The sequence below is a fragment of the Mirounga angustirostris genome, unplaced genomic scaffold (assembly GCF_029215605.1).
Source record: "Mirounga angustirostris isolate CCGP_5_RB_7025 unplaced genomic scaffold, mMirAng1.0.hap1 SCAF_10, whole genome shotgun sequence".
Lineage (NCBI taxonomy): Eukaryota > Metazoa > Chordata > Mammalia > Carnivora > Phocidae > Mirounga > Mirounga angustirostris.
Window position 1 is genome coordinate 38,529,404 of NW_026991718.1, and position 20,687 is coordinate 38,550,090.

General features: G+C 39.0%; 1 protein-coding gene across 3 annotated transcripts in view; it reads right to left on the reverse strand.

Annotated features, from left to right (window-relative positions):
- Positions 1–20,687, reverse strand: part of KDM3A (lysine demethylase 3A) — a 54,757-nt gene that overhangs the window by 24,984 nt on the left and 9,086 nt on the right. For all 3 annotated transcript variants that reach the window (XM_045884597.3, XM_064572235.1, XM_064572234.1), the window contains exons 5-11: positions 17,732–17,834; positions 16,882–17,006; positions 16,558–16,630; positions 16,358–16,446; positions 9,772–9,935; positions 7,357–7,874; positions 1,716–1,920 (exon numbers count right to left, since the gene is read on the reverse strand). In XM_045884597.3, coding sequence (XP_045740553.1) covers positions 1,716–1,920; positions 7,357–7,874; positions 9,772–9,935; positions 16,358–16,446; positions 16,558–16,630; positions 16,882–17,006; positions 17,732–17,834 — 1,277 coding nt within the window. The remainder of the gene's footprint in view (positions 1–1,715; positions 1,921–7,356; positions 7,875–9,771; positions 9,936–16,357; positions 16,447–16,557; positions 16,631–16,881; positions 17,007–17,731; positions 17,835–20,687) is intronic.

The window sequence follows — 20,687 nt, forward strand, 5'->3', positions numbered from 1 at the left end:
TTACACCTTTCAGAGCAAAGGAACCATAATGAGGCTAAGTGTGTAACAGGAATACATAGATCTGTACAAAGCATAACATTTTGTGCTCTCTTCAAAACATATGTCAGAACCCATGGCATATGCATCTTAACACATCTACCTGTGTAAAAAATTCTCCGGAGAGGAAGTGGAACTAACCTTTATTAAGAACTTATTCTGGGCCACGTGTTATTCAAGCTATGTTAACATAAGGCTACGCTAACATGCTACCAATTATTACAGTTCTAAATACTAGACACATACTTCATCATGGTACATTTGCAATTTACTCAGGAACGAATGGGGCAAGCTACCGTCTAAAAGACTCTATAGAGTTCATTAAAATAAGCCCAAATCTAAAAGTTACCAGAACTGATATAATCAATGACCTAAAATACCTGTGCATTTAATTCAGTTCTTCAGCAACTCTTTAATCTTGATAAAACTAAAGGGGTGGAGGTGAATAGGAAGAAATTCAGGTCAACACTTGTGTTTATGATTAGGACTAGTCGAGCCTGAAAGTATCTACATTTCTGAGAAAGTGAAACATACCCAGAATAACACTGCTCATTTATCAAAAAGTAGATGACAACAAAAAAGAAGAAACAGCTTTTGTCTTCACTAAGGATAGAAGAATTTAGAGAAAATTTGACTTAACAAAACACAGTATAAAAATGAAAGTTTTTGCCTATAAAATTAGGAAAGATTTTTTAAAAAAACATATGCCTCTTTCTGCTGGCAAAAGTACAGAGAGACAGGAATGCTTCAACAGGAATGCTGCCTGAGGGCCTGGCCACAGGTGCAAGCTTCCTGTAGGGCAATTTGGCAGAACATATATATCAACGCCTTAAAACACACAAGGCTTCTGACCTGGTAATGCCACTTCCAGTAATCCTTCCAAAGTCAACAATGAGAGATGGAGACAGGATGATCGTGTATTATTTTTAGTGACAAACCCCACAAAATAATAATTTTTTTTTTAAAGATTTTATTTATTTCAGAGAGAGAGAATGAGAGAGAGCACATGAGAGGGGGGAGGGGCAGAGGGAGAAGCAGACTCCCTGCCAAGCAGGGAGCCCGATGCGGGACTCGATCCCGGGACTCCAGGATCATGACCTGAGCCGAAGGCAGTCGCTTAACCAACTGAGCCACCCAGGCGCCCCCCCACAAAATAATCTTAACACCAGGAAGAAAATTGGTTAAGTGAACTTTCAAATACTATTATGGGTTCCTACCTAGGTAATCAAAGTTTTTGCAGAAAAAAGCTACCATGACCAAGGGGTTCCTACTATGTACTGAGAAAGTAAGATTCCACACAGTATATACTATATACCCAAATAGGTATGCTTGAATATATTTTATGACCATACAAACACTAAAATGCACTGAAAAGTTAACAGTGTTTATTTGTAGGGGGTGGTTGTTTTTTTTTTTTTTTAGAAATTTCAGCATTTTTTATAATATTTATTAGTTTTAAGAAGAGAAGGTTGTATGTTTAGGCTTCTCTCCTTTAAAAACAAACTGAAAGGGAGATTGAGAAGGAAATAACATGGGATAAGATCTAGACATTCAAAGCCAGAGATTAAGGATGCAATCCTCACCCTCTGTAAGTTCTAGATTTACTGTTGATAGAAAAGGAGGGGGGAAAAGTATGCTATGGGGCCCGGATTACTTGAGCTTTTCCCCGAATGCCTCACCTCCTGAAGTGAAAGAAGCGACAAAACACAGGCGAGTCTTTCTGCTGCTCCTTATCCTTGCGGAGGCTGTCCAAGCGACACTCCCTGCACTTGGGCAGCTGGGCGACAATGTTGACACAGGAGTCATCCTGCACAAAGGCCTCACCGCTCTGCTGCAGCTTCCTGAGCTTGGCTGGGTCTGTCAAAACCGACTTCCGGGAGGGGGCTAGGAAAACAGAAGATTAAAGAAATGAGACCTCAAATTTTTAAGTCACCCCAACGTTTGACTGAATTCTTTTCCGAAGCCCAGCTTTCCCAAAGGGAGAACTCCTTAAATACTGATTCAACTGTAATTTCTAAAACTGGCTTAACATAAAACAACCAACAGAATAATTGGAAAGCTTTACTAGCTTTATAGAATAATTCTCATTTGGTAATATCCTTTTGGCAAGGCAACTTAAAACCCCAAATTCAACAACTAGACTCCTAATTCCGAGGTAGCATGTACTTCTATTCACAACCCTAGATAAAAAACTATTTTAGGAAGACTTCCAAATCAGATACTTAAACTCATTGCAACACTAACAATGCCCAGAGACAGATTCACCTCAACAGAGATCCGTGTGCAAGTCAATTCTGTCACTTTGCAAAGGCTGTGTTTCAAAGCACACAAGTGTGTTTTCTAGAGCACTGTGCAAAAGCTAACCATTCTAAATACAGTAACAGCCAAATAGTTTTCCCACACAGGCCCCTGGGTCTATAAAATAAGAACTATCTTCTAAATGCTTCCAAGAAGTGTCACTTGACCCTTGATACTTCTTCAATGTCCTTCACACATATGTTCCATTCAGGATGAAGGGAGTGACTAAAGATAGGATTATAATTTTAAGTAAAGGCATGTTTTAAGTCTTAACGTGTAATGGGCAGGAGAACTTCAAAGGAAATGTTAACACAGTTTCTAAAGAAAAAGGGGAGAAAAAGTAGAGTTTTGACAGGAAGAGTGATCTTTGCGTCAATTGCATCAACCCAAATAACACAGAAATGAATCTATTTATTTATTTATTTATTTATTTATTTATTTATTTATTTATAATAGTCAGGAGCCTTGAGGAGTATTTCATATGAAAGCAACAGAAAAGACAAGGGAGCAAGGATGTAGATTATTTGGCAAACAAACAAAAAACAAAAACAAAACCCAAGAAACAACTTTTGGGGAACCAGTTGAGAGACAAGCTGGGAGAGATTAGTAGTTGTGGAGGAAAAGTGAAAGATCTCAAAGCAAAGAAGGCTTTAAATAAAATAAGCATCTTTAATAATGACCTTAGCGGTATTCTAATCTTGCCTCTCTTATTTTTTTAAAGATTTATTTATTTGTCAGAGAGAAAGAGAGAGTGAGAGAGCACAAGCAGGGGAGGCAGCAGGCAGAGGGAGAAGCAGGCTCCCCGCTGAGCAGGGAGCTCGATACGGGACTCGATCCCAGGACCCTGGGTTCATGACCTGAGCTGAAGGCAAATCCTTGACTGAGCCACCCAGGCATCCCATCTTACCTCTCTTTTAAAGTAGAGCCAGAGCACACTACAAAATGCTAAATGGATGCTGGCTGTCAGGCCGTGATCCCTTTAGCATTCTTATTCAGTTATAGTGAAAGAAAAGGTACAGCAAGAACAGAAAATAAAAGTGATCAATAGTTCAAGGATGTAATTTTATCACTCAGATACTGAAATAAACATCACCCTCCAGGTTGGACCACGTTTTCACAGACCATGGGCAAAGAGTCCAGAGGTTATCTGTTCTGCCCTCACTTACAAGAGGAAATACCTATAAATAAGCAAGCTGAACTACCTAAATCTAGCTCTTTAGCGAGGAGAGCAATAGTTGACCCAATCAATGATTCTCACAAATTTGGAGGAGAGCCAAGAGAAAAAAGATATGCCAACTTCTAAGGAGTCACACATTCACCTAACAGGAAAAAAGACAGCTGTTCTTCGACTCAGCCTGCGTTTGTTTTCTAGCCCCAAACTGGAGAGGGACGCAGGGGACAAAATAGCTTCCAGTCGAGTCTTTCCATACCCACAAGCAGTACCAGTGGACACAGCACAGAGATCCTGATCACACTCTCTCGCTCTTCAACCAGACGTCCCAGTAGACAGCATGCACCAGGACATTTAATGAGGTTTTTCATTTCTCTAAAAATCACTTTAGCTGGTGTACAGTTGTACAACACATAAAGAGACAAAGCGAGACTCCGTAACTCATTTATAGACCTATAATGTGCTTATCGATACAGAATTTTTACTGTTTCTTTACACAACATTAATTTGCCTCCAAAAACTATCTGAATGTAAGGCCTGATGACTCAAAAAGAAAAAAAAAAAGAACAGAAATATGGTTATGAATATTCACTTTCTTTGGGGAGTTATATAATTCAAGAGAAACAGTATAATCTTATGCAATTAATTTTATGCAAATTAACAGCCCTATCACAACTTAAGCCCAAGAATGTAGAAGCTGGGCTAGAAGTTATTACTAGGCAAAGACAGGTTTTCCTACTCCTTTAACTCTGCATCCAAAGACCAACAGTCAAATCCATCCATTTTCTCTCTAGCTTCAGAGGCCTGAGGTAAAAGCTAATTGTGCATACATTTCGTTTCCTACTTATCAAAGTGCATAGTGTTTTGTATTAAGTTTTTTTTAAAAGCTATCAAAATCCATGCTAATTTTCCCACACAGCTGACAATTATCAAAGGTATTTTTAAATTGTAATAGCTCTGAACCTTTTGCATACCGAAGCCATTTAGTTCTACTAATTCTAACAGGAGAACTTGTGTTAACTACCATCAGTGTAATGCATCCTCAAACTTAACAGAAGCAGTATGAAATACAATGTAGCATTTTCTCTAGAGTACAGGCATACCTTGGGGACACAGCAGGTGTGTGGTTCCAGACCACTTCAATAAAGCGAGTATCACAGTAAAGCAAATCAAATGAATATTCGGTTTCCCAATGCATGTAAACATTGTATTTATACTATACTGCAATCTATTAAGTGTGCAATAGCCTGGATCCATTGAAAAAACATTATCTATGGTAGCTATAGTCTTACAAAACGTATAAGATTTGAAAGTCAAAATTATTCCTTGATCCATGGGCTGCAGAATGGGTGCTGTTAGCTGACATGAAAACATTAATCTTGTGTATCTCCACCAGAGTTCTTGGGTGGAGAGGTACATTGTCAGTGAGCAGTAATACTTTGAAAGGCATTTTTTTTTCCTGAGCAGTAGGCCTCAACAGTGGGCTTAAAATAGTCAGTAAACCATGTTATAAGCAAATGTGCTATCATCCAGGCTTTGTTGTTCTATTTATGGAGCACAGGCAGCGTGGATTTAGCATAACCTAAAGGCCTTACGGTTTTCAGAATGGTAAATGAGCACGGCTTCACCTTAAAGTCACCAGCTGCATTAGCCCCTAATAAGAGAATCAGCCTGTTCTTTGAAGCTTTGAAGCCAGGCGCTGATTTCTCCTCCCTAGCTATGAAAGTCTGAGCTGGCATCTTCCTCCAATCTGTCGTGTAGTGTAGCCACCTTCATGAATAATCTGGGCTAGATCTTTGGCTAACTTGCTGCAGCTTCTCCATCACTCACTGCTTCACCTTGCACTTTTATGTTATGGAGGTGCTTCTTTCCTTAAGCCTCATGAACCAACCTCTGATAGCTTCAAACTTTTCTGCAGCTTCCTCACACCTCTCAGCCTTCATAGAACTGAAGAAAGTAATGGCCCTGCTCTGGGCTAGGCTTTGGCTTAAGGATGTTGGAGCTGGTTTGCTCTGCCATCCAGACTGCTAAAACTGTCTCCGTATCAGCAGTAAGGTTGTTCCACTTTCTTATCATTCACATGTTCACTGGAGTAGTACTCTTTAATTTCCTTCCAGAATTTTTATTTTGGATTCACAGCTTGGCTAACTGTCTGGCGTGACAGGCCTAGCTTTATCTTGGCTTTCAACATGCCTTCCTCACTAAGCCTAATCATTTCTAGCTTTTGATTCAAAGTGAGAGACGTGCAACTCTTCCTTTCACGTGAACACTTAGAAGCCACTGTGGGGTTATTACCTGGCCTAATTTCAGTATTTTTGTGTCTCAGGGAATACGCAGGCCGGAGGAGAGGGAGAGAGATGAGGAAATGGCTGGTTGGTGGAGCAGTGAGAACAATGCAACATTTATCAACTAAGTCTCATTTTAGATGGGTGCGGTCTGTGGCACCCCAAAATAATTACAACAGTAACATAAAGGTCACTGACCACAAATCACCATAATATAATGATAATGAAAGGGCTTGAAATATTACAAGAATTACCAAAATGTCACATAGAGACTACAAGTGAGCAAATATTGTTGGGAAAATGGTGTCAAGAGACTTGCTTGACACAGGGATACCACAAACCTTCAATCTGTTAAAAAAAAAAAAAATGCAGTTATCTGCAAAGTGCAATAAAGCAAAACATAATAAAATGAGGTATGCTTGTACACAGTTTTTAAATTGTGAATGCAGTAGGACTTCCCCTTAGGCAAAGAAACTCTGCCTGGTGTTCCAGTCTGTCGTTAAAATCTTTAACCAAAAGTCCTTTTATCTAGAGGTGGTGGTATAATTCTCTGTCTTTTAAAAAAAAAAAAAAAAAAGGAAAAGAAAATTGCAGCTCTGAACTACTTGCGTGAGCATAAAGTATCAATCATCTCTTCCATCTCTCTCTTTTTTTTTTTTTTTTTTTTAGAGTGAGGGAGGGAATGGGAGTGGGGAAGGGCAGAGGGAGAGGGAGAATCCCAGGCAGGCTCCAATGCCCAGTGCAGAGCCTGAACGGAGAGCGATCTCACAACCCTGAGAGATCATGACCTGGGCCGAAATCAAGAGTTGGATGCTTAACCAACTGAGCCACCCATCACACAAAAATCAGTGATAAGCTGAAGATGAAATAATCATCAGATTACTTTACATTTTGTTTCAAAATTATTTGCTTACAACCAGAAACTGGGAACCACCTAATTACCCATCTAATAGGAACCAATTAAGTCATCTGATAAATGCATACATAATGGAATCCTTGCAGCCTTTAAAATGTTGATAGACACCTACACTAATTCACAGGATAAAACTGTTGGTATAAACCCATTTGTGTAATAGTTTGTCTGTACTTCTAATATACGTGGGACTAGGTACACCAAGATATTAACGGTAATCATTTCTGAGGAGATTTTGGGATGTTATTTTCTCCTTTGAACTTTTCCAATTGTATGGAATTTTTCTTTTCCTTTTTTTTTTAAAGATTTATTTATTTATGAGAGTGCGTGCACACACACAAGTGTGCGCAAGCCAGGGGAGGGGCAGGGGAGAGGAAGGGGGGGGAGAGGAAGAGAGGGAGGGAGAGAGAGAATCCTCAAGCAGACTCCCCACTGAGCAAGGAGCCCAACATGGGACTCAATCCCAGGACCCCAAGATCATGACCTGTGCCGAAATCAAGAGTTGGCTGCTTAACCAACTGAGACACCCAGGTGCCCCGTATGAACTTTTTCTAGAGCCATTTTCATATTATTTTCTCATAAGGTAAGAAAATATATATGTACCCACTACCATCTCTTACCTTCTACCAATAAAGACATGTACAAACACTCACCATTCTGGATTTTATTGTTGCTTCTTGTACAACAGCTTTCATTATCTATTTTTACTGAAGATTCCTTCAAATTCTGTGACTGGCATCCTAAAGTTGAAGGTTCTATCTTCTTTTCCACACAACTATTAGGGCTATTACTATTGACACCTACTTTCTCTTCTGGTTTATTTGAAAGGACATCAGATGTAGAAGGTGCATATTCTAGGTGCTTCTGCAGTTCAGGAGTACTAGCAATTTCCAGTTCTGCTGTAGAAGGCTTTGTAGGTAAGCACTTCCTAGGAAGGCCAGTCGATGATTGAGAAACAGATTCCAATTTGTTTTCCTTATCAGTGTTGGTCTTCAGCTGGGTACAGCTACCTTTTGGTTCACTAAGGGGTTTTAAGTCTCCCGTTCCAATCTGAGAGAACTTTGAAGACAGCAATCCTACTTTGCAGACAACATCTGCTTTTGTTCTCAGTATTTCAGGCTTTGTATTGAGACAGGAAGAAAGTTCTTCTGGTAAAATCTGTTTATAACATCTGAAACAAAGAATATGAAAAACTAGCATCTAGGTCTCTTCTACCTCTCCTCTACCTTTCAAAAACAATTGTTTGGTACCCTAAGGCAACCAGTATGAAAGAGAAAAAAATCCTTATGTTATGAGAGAACGTAGGATAGGTTTCTGTGAGCTGGAGTTAAAAATAATCAGTCAATGGCTCTGCAAAAACATCTTAAACACTCAGGAAAATATAACCCTAAATCCTATCTGTATGTTCTTATAAATCCTTCACTACTTCAAGTTAGTTCTATACATTACAACATAATGAACCTTAGCTTTCCCTCAAAATAAACTGGGTATCATATGGAACCAAAACCACCAGCAGCACGAAACCCGGTCCGGCTACATGGAACAACATGGAACCAGCCCTGACACTGGGTAATTCCATTCTTGTCTGGTTAGTGATCAGGACCCAAAGCAACTGAAGAGCCAACTGATTACTTGCTTGTTCATAGAATGATCTCCCATCCTCTACCCTAAAAGGCGGTATCCTTAAAGAACTTTTGTTTCTCTGAAATTCATCCTAAAGTTGCTTCCCCAGCAAAACACAAAGTTCTTTTTTCCTATTAAACTTTTCTTCCCATGTCTCTAATAAGGGATTTCATCCTTGAGAAGAAAAAAACAACTTTTTTAAAGTAAGCTCTATGCCCAACTTGGGGCTTGAACTAACAATCCTGAGATCAAGAATCACATGCCCCACCGACTGATCCAGCTAGGGCACTCCAAGAATTTCTTCATTTAAATACTCACATTAGACTTGGGTAACACTGTACTTCTTATTACTCCCTCCTTCTACTCTGAAGATTGCTCCTCCTTCCGTCTAACTGCTCTGCGGCCACCTTCCAAGCTCATCTCGGACAGCCCACTTTCTTCCCAATGAACCAATGTGCTCAGCCACTCTCCCCTCTTACTGCAGCGCTCTTCCAAACCCACCTTTTTTTTGAGATTTTATTTATTTATTTGAGAAAGAGAGAGAGGGAGAGGGAGCATGAGCAGGGGGAAGGGCAGAAGGAGAAGCAGACTCCCCACTGACCAGGGAGCCCAATGTGGGGCTCGATCCCGGGACTCCAGGATCATGACCTGAGCCAAAGGCAGATGCTTAACTGACTGAGCCACCCAGGTGCCCCAAGCCCACCTTTCTATACCACTGTCTCTCTGACCTGTATCTTAAGCTTTTATCAACTGCCTGCACAGGCCACCACCCCTTCTAAGAGAGAGTCTTCCCTTAAAAGTCTTGTCTCTGTAACCTTGTAGCCACTTTAAATCTCTGGTTACACTTCACATTTCTTACTCATTTTCTTCACCTACAAATTAGCAACCTATTCCTCCTACAACTGCATCCTCATTTCCATGACTTATTTTCTCCATAGCCACGTTTCTCACCTAAAATTGAGATCTGGGCTGATAAGAACCACTCACTATCACCATGTCTCTGGGTTCTCCACACTCCCATTGACCTCAGTCTTCTACATACAACCAACGTGCTCCCTTTTCCTTAAAGCAGACATTTATTCTACAACTATCTATAGTATTTCAATGGACTCTTCTCACTTTATCAAGTCAAGAAAGTTGCTCTTTTCTCACATCTCTTTCATTTTTTTAAATGTTTTCCACATTGTTCTGTATGCCTATCACCCTTTTTACCTCTGAAGGCAAGTGACCAATTTGAAAACTCTAATGAAAAACCTCCCTGGACAACCTGAGATGTGATGAATAGCTGGTCATTACATCAAACATAGCTATACTAACGCTCTATGAAACACCAAATGCAGGTTAATTCTTGCCACTTGAGCAAAGATAAGCTCACACACGATGAACCATGGCTAAAATCATTTTTCCTCCTATTACAAATGAACACCTTTAACAGCTTTACTTACCCTTGAGGAATTTTTGCTCCAAGATTAGGTGGAGAGTTGGCAGCCTGGGGAGTGCTCTGCTGCCTTGGGTCCTTACTAGGTGGAGTTGCTGCAGTACAGCCAAGCAGTATCTCCTTAAAAACTGTTGTGGGAACAGACTGTACAGGACACATACTGGGAGAGGCCTAAAAGACACCAAACCAACAGCTATTAAAAGGAAAGTTCCTAGTTGGGGAATTATGAAGCCCTAGCAAGATTCAAATTTATTTGCTTGGTTTAGAACTAAATAAGCACAATACCATTTCCAAATAAAAAGAACAGGACAGTAAAACAAGTGATAAATCACAAAATTAAGGACTTCTATCCACAGGCTGTTAAATAAATCACGCCAGCTTTTCACAAAATTTGAGTCTTCCTATAAAAGATCACCAGTTGATCTTTTACAGACCTCTGAATCATTATGTCAGGAAAATGCAGCCATGTGGCAATTACTTTAATAATGCAATGCACAAAAGTGAGTTTTCAACGACGGTCTTCAGATGGTAGCAGCTTCACATGCATTCAGTTTAGCATTACTTGAGTGCCTACCACACACTCACTGCATTGGCTGGCAGGAGACCAGACCACGTAGGACTCCTGTAGGCAGTGGTGCCTACTGGGTACCAAGAGAAGCCTTTACAACGCAATAAAGGTTGAGAACACGGTTCTTGCTCTTATATGGCTCTTCAAGTCACGAAGGCCACCCCAAGCTACAAAAAATATCAAGTCATGACAAACCTATGGGAGTTGGGACACGTTCTCTTTTCAGGTAGTTTTATCTTCACAAAAATATAAATAATGGACCTCACTTCTTCCCAATTTACACTTTCCACAAAAGTAAACTTCCCATCAGGGTAAAAGAAGGAAGGGATTAAACTCAACTCCACATGGGCAGTGTCCGGCTAAACAAGGGGAAATCATTCCCCCTTTTCACCAGCCTCTTTGTACACACTTATACATCAAGTCCCGTGCCCTTCCCAGTTGCAACTCTTTCATTCCACAATGACCTTTACACACAATGACCTTTACATTTATCTTACTACCAAATCTACACTTGAAGAATCTTCAAAGTTTCTTCATCCTCTAGGAATTAGTTTCTAAAATTTGAGGTAGAACCTGACCTTAAAACTTAGCAAGTTTTTAAAACTTCACAATTCTGAGTGTATTTACATGTAGTCCATTCATGAATCTTTTTCTCAGACATTTAACTCTGGCAGCCTTGAAAAGAGTGCCTAATGTATGCTAAATAGAAACATCTGAAAAATAAGAATTTACTTAATCACATCAAAGTTTTGGCATACCTTCAAACTATTTTAAAATACAAAACTATCAGATTGTATATTATTTTAGTCAACTCAGTTTTGGTTAAATATTAACCTAGTGTTCCCCAGAAAAATTTTTTTGAGGGGGAGACTTTGGTTATTCTAAGAATATCCTTGGGATGGTCAACTTCAGCTTTCTGGCACTCAGTTTCCTAATCCTTAAGCTGAGGTAATTAGAGAAGTTTAGTCCTAAAGTCCTTTTTGACTCTGTTTTAGAATTCTGGTAATCACCTATAAAACACTACCCTCCCAAAGTTGAATTGCCAAGTCATTTCAAAATGCTTACTCGAGGCTCACTTTCACCAAGCATCATCCTTCCTTGTTCCAAATTGTATAGAACTGATGCACTAATATATACAATACCTTTTCTTAAATTACTTTCCTGAGTGTAACCCACTTAAGAAATTTTGATTGAATAAATTTTTTTTCTCCATGAAAGCCACTGTGCTGTAGTCAAAAACCATCTCATCTCATCTACTATATCCAATCAATGAACCAGTAAGTCCTGCCTCTATTTCTAAAATATTTATGGAGGAACGCCTGGGTGGCTCAGTCAGTTAAGCATCTGTCTTCAGCTCAGGTCATGATCCCAGGGTCCTGGGATCAAGTCCCGCATCGGGCTCCCTGCTTATGCTCCCTCTCACTCTCTCTTTCTGACAAATAAATATTTAAAAAAAAAAAAAATTAAATAAAAAATAAAATATTTATGGAATCTAGCCTTTTTTCCATGCCACCACTACCACCAATTTCCCCCTAGACTATCAGGTATCTCCTAACTGGCCTGACTTCCATTTTTTGCCTAAATGTTCTGCCTCCTACTCAATTTTATTGAGAATTTTATTCTACCACAGAGCAATCTTTATAAAACATAAATCAATCAGGGCACCTAAGGGGCTCAGTTGGTTAAGCGTCTGCCTTTAGCTCAGGTCATGATTCTAGGGTCCTGGTATCGAGTCCCACACATCAGGCTCCCTGCTCAGCAGAGAACCTGCTTCTCCCTCTCCCTCGGCCTGCCACTCCCCCTGCTTATGCTGTCAAATAAATAAATAAAATCTTAAAAGAAAAAAAAAATATATATATATCAATCAATCAGATCATGGCACTTCACTGCCTACAAGAATTCTATGTGGTCTGGTCGCCAACCCTCTCCACTCGTGTTATTCTACTTGTTCACAGAGCTTCCACTACATCGGCTTCCCTTCAGGTCTTCAGATGGTCTAAACTTTTTCTTGCCTGCACCTTTGTACTTGTTATTCCCTCTCTAGATAGTTTTCATGTGGCTGGCTAGTTCTATCCCTTCACTCTTCAAATCTGCTCTATTGGGGCGCCTGGGTGGCTCAGTAGTTAAGCATCTGCCTTCGGCTCAGGTCATGATCCCAGGGTCCTGGGATTGAGCCTCGCATTGGGCTCCCTGCTTGGCGGGAAGCTTGCTTCTCCCTCTCCTGCTCCCCCTGCTTGTGTCCCTGCTCTAGCTGTCTCTGTCAAATAAATAAATCTTTAAAAAAAAAAAAAAATCTGCTCTATTGTCACCTCCTCAGAATCTCTGATTACTCTTTCCAAAGCAGTGCCCCACAAGGCACCCCCTTACTCTTTATCATATTACTATGTTTATAACTGTCACCGCACTAGGATCCTGTACTTATGCTTTATAAATTACTTTTTTATTGTCAGTCTCCTCACAATGAATTGCACACTCCTTTGGGCAGACCCTACTCTTGTGTCCACTGTTAAACCTTATAAAGCAAGGCACATAGCAGATGCTCAAATAAGACTGGTGGAATACATGAATGAATGAATGCTGTTAGCACTCAGTTATTTCAAAATAGCTATGTTAGTCCTATGACTTACCCTCAAGAGCCAGGCAGTAATGTTCACTAATGTGTCTAGGATATATTTCATACTCAATAAATATTCATTGGAAAGACGGATAGAAGGACAGAGGGAAGGAAGTAGGAATCTGCTGTTTTTACAATGGTGACTCACCACACCAAGGAAAAGATTTAGAGAGGAGTGGTAACACCAGCACAGTGGTTAAGAGCACTGGGCAGACCTTGGTTGGAATCTGGTCTCTGACACTTCCTAGCACATTATTTAAGCTCTCTGAGTTCAGTTTCCTCAACTGTAAAATGAGAATAATGAAGCATACTTTTTATAGGGCTGTGCTCTGCCACAGTGCCTGGCATATAGATTAGCGGACTCAAAGCAGAGAAATACAAAAATTTTCTCAGTATGGTCACCATGTGTTACGAACAGCATAACTCAGGATGCTTTTCCTTTTAGGAATAAAATATATCACTCTAGAAATTTCTAAGAGTTAGCTCAACAGGGATAGGGCTCCAATTCCAAAACCCATCTTCACGTGCATACCGCTGCCCTGGCCTCTGACTTGACAAGGGTCAAGGCTTCTTCTTACCTGAAGAGTTTTCCCTGAAGGTCTTCTATACCAGTCATGGCAATAGTTCCTCCCTGCCAGCAGACGGAGATAATATAATTGAGTGTATGACGGTATTCTAAAAAGGACACTGCTGGCTCACACTACTCAGCAGACTCTCTCAATTAACCAAGCAATGTCCTAACTCTGAGGAATAGTCTGCAAGGCAGAGAAGACCTTCAAGGAACCAGACGTTACTGGCAAACAGGTTGATGCTACGCAAAAGTATTCACCAAGGCAATCAAGAGTCTTGACTACCTAGTCCCAAACACCTGTCTTCCAAAGACCACCCTAAAAGTAAACTCCACGCCAGTCCAACATGTCTGGGAAGTGCTAACAGTGAGGTGTGTGCCAAGTATGTCACCGTACTCACCTTTCCCTCCCATATTTAAATGAACTTTCTTTCCCCACCTCTTCCTTTAACCTGTCTAGCTCTCTGAATCTAGCCCCAGCCAGTGTTTCCAAAATTTGCCTGATTACAAGAACCACCCAGGATAAAAAAAGAATATTTACTGATACGGAAGAATATTCACAACATACTGGAAAGGAATCAAGGAGGCTATAAAACAGTTTGGTTTTTAGTTTGTTTTTTTAAAAGGCCTCCATGATTATACATGAAAAAAACAAAAACAAAAAAAGACAGGAGGAGGGCAGGTATTCCAAAACGTGAATAGTGAGAGTCTGTGAGAAGTATAATTGTAAGTGATGTTTCTTTTGTTTTTCTGGGTTAACTAAAAATTTTAAAATGAGAGTAACTTTTTTTTAATGTGAGAATCTTTATTTGACAAATAAGTAAAATATAAAGGGGAATAACCTTTACAGTAACCATAATAAAAAGAATTTCTAAAAATGCCAATACCCACCTCCAGCCAAATCTATCATCCCAATTTCCTTTAGAATGAGAATTTGACTAGTACAGAGTTTAAGAGCTCAAACACACATTTTTAAAACATCAAATTCAGTTTCTCACTTTAGATGCAGAAATTAAGCTCAAATAGGTTATAGGAACTTATCTCCTAGCCAAAGTTTAGGCTTTTTTCAAAAATAGCCTGTATGGTACCCAATAATCAGTAGCACACAAAGCTACTGAGCTGGACAAAATGCTGACAAGAGATCAAAAAGACATGCTCCCTACCCTTGAAGAGTACGAGTCAGGCAGGGAGGATCACTTATGTACGTATATATTACCACAATTTACATATGCCTTCTTGAAGGCTATACATTTACTTGCTCAATTATGTGTCCCATCACTGATAAACTTGTCACTGTGAAGAACTGGCACCTTCTTCCATAGGAGTTTCCCTGACCCCAGTCCAGGCTGTACCCCAGGATGATTCTTCAGTGATCCATCCGGATGCCATTTCCTATTCTCTAGCCCCCTCCTCAACACATCATGTGGTGCTCCTTTTCATCTCACCAACTATTTACACTGATGCATTCTCCATGACAGGCTACCCCCGATTAACGTCTCCAAACTGGCCTTTATTACCTCTACCCTAGATTGCCAACAATTTATCCAATGTTGAAACCTAACAAGTTATTATTCTACTCTGTTTCTTTCTCAGCTTCTGATACTGTGGAGTACTTGAAAATATCCTCTGTGAGTTTAACTCCAAGATACAAGAATCACTTGCTTGACATCCTCACTTTACAGTCCCTACTACATTACTTCTCCCTTGTAAACTTTAAGGTAAAAATGAAAGTAGTAATATTAATTTCCAATAATAACCTCTTCGTTCTTTCCTGAACAACCTGAGGTGAGGCCTACAGACTTGGAAGGAAGAGAGAGATATATCTTGCTTTACAAAGTTTTTGGTCAAGGGTCAAAGTTCCTGTTGCCTATACATAGGCTTAAGACTCAGGAAAGCCAATCATCTTAGCAGTCAGATTCTTATATATTTGTGTAGCACAGTGCTTACTTTGGTTCTAGCTGATGTTGTAGTCCAGTCTGCCCCGATCCAGAGCCCTAGGTTCATTAACTGACTCTGCCCCACTCCCATACCATTTCTCCTTGCCTTACTCCCACAAACCCCAAAGTTCCCTCTAAAGTGCTGTCAACAATCTTAACACCAACTTGGTCAATTTTAAAATTCTGGACTCCAGCCTGGAGCAGAGCACCATAAAGGTGTTTTTGTCATGGTAACGCAAACGCATCTGGATACCTAAGTTGTAAAAAAATTATTTGTATTGTAATAGGTCCTAAGGATTCAACTCACCTAAAAGGAGAAACAGCCTTAAGTTTCTTGATCTAAATCCTAACCAATTCAGAATAGAATTAAATCCAGTACTTGAACTCACAGTGGCATTCATACCAAACTATACTGTCCTGGACATAAATTAGTAATGGTAAACTAACCACTTCCTTTAAAAAACTAGTATGTTTGTTTAACCAATCATAAATTATCAATCAAACCTCTCTATTACTGAGGAAGGGGAGTCCCATTTCAATACCTACTCAGATTTCTAAGGTTCTTCCCCTCCTCTCATGCCAGGCTTTCTTCCAGCTTGATACACACAACTAGTTTACCCTCAAAAACACTCCTTATGGGTGAAATTGTCAAATCTATTGAGAATTTTCAGCAAATATCAAAAAATAAAACATGTTTTACACAAAAAAAATAGTTAACCAGAAACTTATATTATCTCCATCTGCTTGAGTGTAGAAATTATGGCCAAGATCTGGAACCAGCAAAGAAGAGCAGACAAGACAGCACAGAATAGTAGAGAAGAGAGCTTAATAACCACTAACAAGCTGGCCACGCACCGTTAGAATTAAGGAAACTTTCACATAAGTGACAAACGTAAGTCAGGTTACCTCAGAGCAAGATTTTGCTTGTTTGGAAACTAGGCTTCCATTATTCTCAGAAGACTTGCGTTTTACAGCTCCAATTCTTGTAGAATTACCTAAAATATTTAAAAATAGGTAGGTTGGCTTCCTGTTTCTCTTAACATGAAAAGGAGAAAGAGGAAAGATAGGAAGGAGAACAAAGGCTTTAATCAAATAATGTATCTTACCACACGTCACAAAGTTATCATGCACAACTTCAACATGAATCAGTGACGGATCAACAATTTTCAGTGCTGGAATCTAAATAAAACAAAGACACTAGAAAACTTAAAAATGCTCAGAAACATACCAGAAATTAGCTCTGTTAACATACAACAGAAGCTTCTTACAAATAATTTCTTTTAAAAACAATAGTTCTATTTATTTTTCTGCTCTAATATTTTAATATAAAGATAATAAAGCTGTTTAGCTCCTATAAGATATTATAATTCCTTTTTAGAATTATCTTCCTCTGTCAAGTTATCTTACATGCAATTAGCATCATGTTTTACCTCCTCACAGTTGACTTGCAGAGTTTTTGATGCTGGGTTTCCATTTACAATGGTTGCAGAAAACCACTGAGTAGATGGGTCCAAGCTATAAATTTTTACTTCTGAACCAACTAGGTTTTTGTCACCTGAAAAAAAAAAAAAAATCCTTAGAGCAATTTGCATTATTTCCCAACACACCATCATCCAGGATAAATATTTTCTCAAGTCTTTAAAAAAAGCAGTAAGCAAAAATAAACATTAAAAGATACTGCTATAAACATGAGAAGATGACATTTCAGCAAAGCCAGGAGAAAATTTAAGCTTTTTATTTTAAACTTTTAGGTAAATTAATAGGAAAATGGAATAAAAAGAAACAATATATTTATTCCAGCATTTGTATAAGACCAAGTAGTACCAGACAACTCACTGAGCCCTAACTCACTGTCCTGTGCAGTTTTAGCGGATCCAAATTCAGGAACCCCAACAGAAATGGTAAGTCTTCTAAAATCCTTGACTGTGGAACTGACCAGGAAACTCAGTAATATACGGGAGGATCAGGATTACCAAATTCATGTTTCACCGATTTTTTAAGACTGAAATTTCAAACATATCAAATTCCAGGTCAAAATACAGCTGAGCTTTTTTAATATTTACCTTACTAGTTTTCACATAAGCCCTGAGCTTTCCAAATTTCAGAGACTTCAGAATATATAAAGTCCTTCAATCATCTAGCTGCATGAGGAAAGCAAAAGGAAATCTCTAAAAAATTAGAAATCTCATCATGAGAGAATGAGTGAGGACTAAAATGTACCTTCTTACAAGCTAATCATTGGTCAACTCATGAACTGTCACCAACAAATAAGCTACATACCTTGTAAAAGATGGCTTTCATCCAAATGTTTCACAATCAAAGCTTGAAATTCTTTACTGACATTCTGATTATCCATAAGGGAAAGTCGAAGATTGTTTACATCCTGAAAAATGGAAGAGCATTACATTTTAAGGTAACAAATAAGAGCTGTTTAAACTCCAGTGGACATTTCAACCAGCTTAATGTCAAAGTACTGTCATTAGCCATTTGATGGCACCAAACCACTGCAACTCCAATGAACTTAATAGGTCAAATATAGTAGGAATCCATTAAATAATCACAGATATAGGGGAGACTAAAGTGAAGTCACCCCAAGCTAAGAGCATGACAAATACTAAGAGTGGCTCAAAGCGTAATTTTAAATATGACACAACTTTGACTATGGGAAATATAATAAGGAAACAAACAAGCTGGTCAACCCATGGGAATTCCCAGGGGCAAAACACACACACATAGAAGCACACAGATACGTAGTGTCAATTCACTGAAACTGTTTTTAACAAATCACTTCACACAGACTGATTTAACCTAACTGAATTCCAAATGCATTCTTGTTTACAAATGATAAAGGGGGGATGGGGAGGGACACAATCTGAAGGAACAGCCTAAGTTTTCAGCAAGCCAGTTTTGAAACACTCAATTCTTGGCAGCAGCTCCATTTGGGGCACTATTCCATAGTCTTCTGGCTTTGTGTGCACACTAAGTTACAATAAACGTATACAGAAACTGTCAATAGGAATAACCTGCCAAACACAAACTTAAAGCACAGAAGCCCTTCTAGTAGCAGGCCTTCTCGCTTGCCCGCCACTGTGAAATGGATACATAGTAGCCAAAAATAGTTCATCCATCTCTCCCGCTGGGAATAACTAGTCTTTCAGAGAGGCCCTGCTGGAAAAATGCATTTTTAAGCCAAATAACATTAGACTTAACCCAGGGTCTTCAGAAGAGCTCAACATTAATTATCAGAATGGGCCATGGGTGGGGGCTTTTTATTTCTTCATGCTGCTGCAATTTCTAAATAATGTAAATGTGTGCTCCAATTCCTACTAAAAGATAAATAGCACATTAATGGGGAAAGCCACAAATGGCTCTTAAAACAACGTAGAAAAATTCTACTCTGCCTAGGAGAGTTTGAACGCCAGACAGTTGACCTGGGTATTTTGTCTTTTTTCTCACCCACAGGTGGGTAAGTCAAATTCAATCCAAAAAACAGACCTTAAGTTTCAAATCCAACTTCTACATATGCCAAATGATTTTCAGGTTCTCTGTGCATTATTTAGGGCAAGCATTCTACTACAGTAATCACAGTCCTCAACATAGTTTCATACAGTAGAAGCCTAATATAATCATATCTATAAGAGAATGCCCCGAGCACTGAACTTTGGCCACTATTATCATCAGTAAAAGTTAAGAGCACACATCATAATCTCCCTCAATTAATATTAATATTCATACTGATAGCCACAGTGCATCTCACTGAGAACAAATAAAAACTAACTGATCTAGACCTTGCATTTCCAATCTCAAGAAACTAAAGTTCCTACCTTGTTTTTACAAGTTCTACTTTGACTGAAAAGCTTGGACACACAAAAGATGTAAAGCAGAACTGTCCAGAAAACAATGCTGAGAAGTAAAAACTACTCTATCACTAAGTAAAGCAAGGTATCCAAAGCCCCTCCTGTATCTTCCTTGGTCCTTAAGAGCAAGTCATTCTTCCTTTTAAGGCAGGAAAAATATCAACATGCCTACCTGACATCACGAAGGTAACCTGCATCTGAAATTAACTTAAGCAAAAACCCCTTCTTTGTCCTATTTACTTAAACATTAAAAGAAGGTTCAGAATGTGGACTTTGTTTTCACTTACTTCCACGATACGAAAATGAGACTTAAGTAGGGAGAAAGCCAGGGCTTTGGGTTTTCCAATACAGGCACATCAATGGCAATGACCATGGGCCCTAAACTGCCTTTTAACAAATAAGTGACTTTAATTTTTGTACAGTCCACAGAAACATGTCAGGTCACCAAATCCAAGTGGGTAAAGGAGATTAAGTTTCATAAATGACATCTAGAAGACAAATGTTATTATATGACCAACATTACTCCTAAGGGAGTAAGCTAGAGATAATCTGTGTGTTCTTTCCCTCTCTCCCAAATATTTTCATAAAGAAAATAATCACATATAAGCAAGACCCAAGAGCCTAAATGTTATGAAGGGTGGGAGTTTTGCAAGCTAAGTGGAAACATGCATGTGCTCTCAATTCTCATTATTCATGATAATTATGTTTCACTAAGTCACCACAAATGAATAGTGAACCACTGTTCCTAGTGGAAAGATAGGGTTAGGTTCCTTTGAGCCTCTTGGTCAGTTTCATCAACCAACCTATATACTACAATCATGTTTTAAGTGGGTTTCTGTGGAAGACACATTATTTTATCCCACTGCATTATTAATCTGGAAATCACTGTAACTCAGCACTGTAACTCACAGCTGAATGAAACTTATCTAACATATGTATTTCCTCCCTAACCACATCATGGCCTTCTTGCACTTAGGAACACTAGATAGCACTTCAGCACTACATTTGGTATAGTGAAACCACCAACAAAAAAAAAACACAAAAATTCAGCACTAAAGAGACCTCAAAAAGCACATCAGTTTACAGTATGAGAGATGAAACAAGAAGGCAGAATGTGTCACTTTATCTGACTTCAGCTGGGAAGACTTGTCAGGTAACTCAAATTTTTCACCACTCTGCCAATGTCTGTGAATGACCATGAAAGTGCCTAAGTACTGATTTGGGGGTTATAAATATATTCTAGCAAGCAGGCAACTTCCCACACATAGAATACATAAATAATGACCGCCATACATGGATATGGATATATGTACATGTATATATATACAAATTTTTAAAAATTATTTTTGTATCACCTAGTGTTTCCATACATAAACACA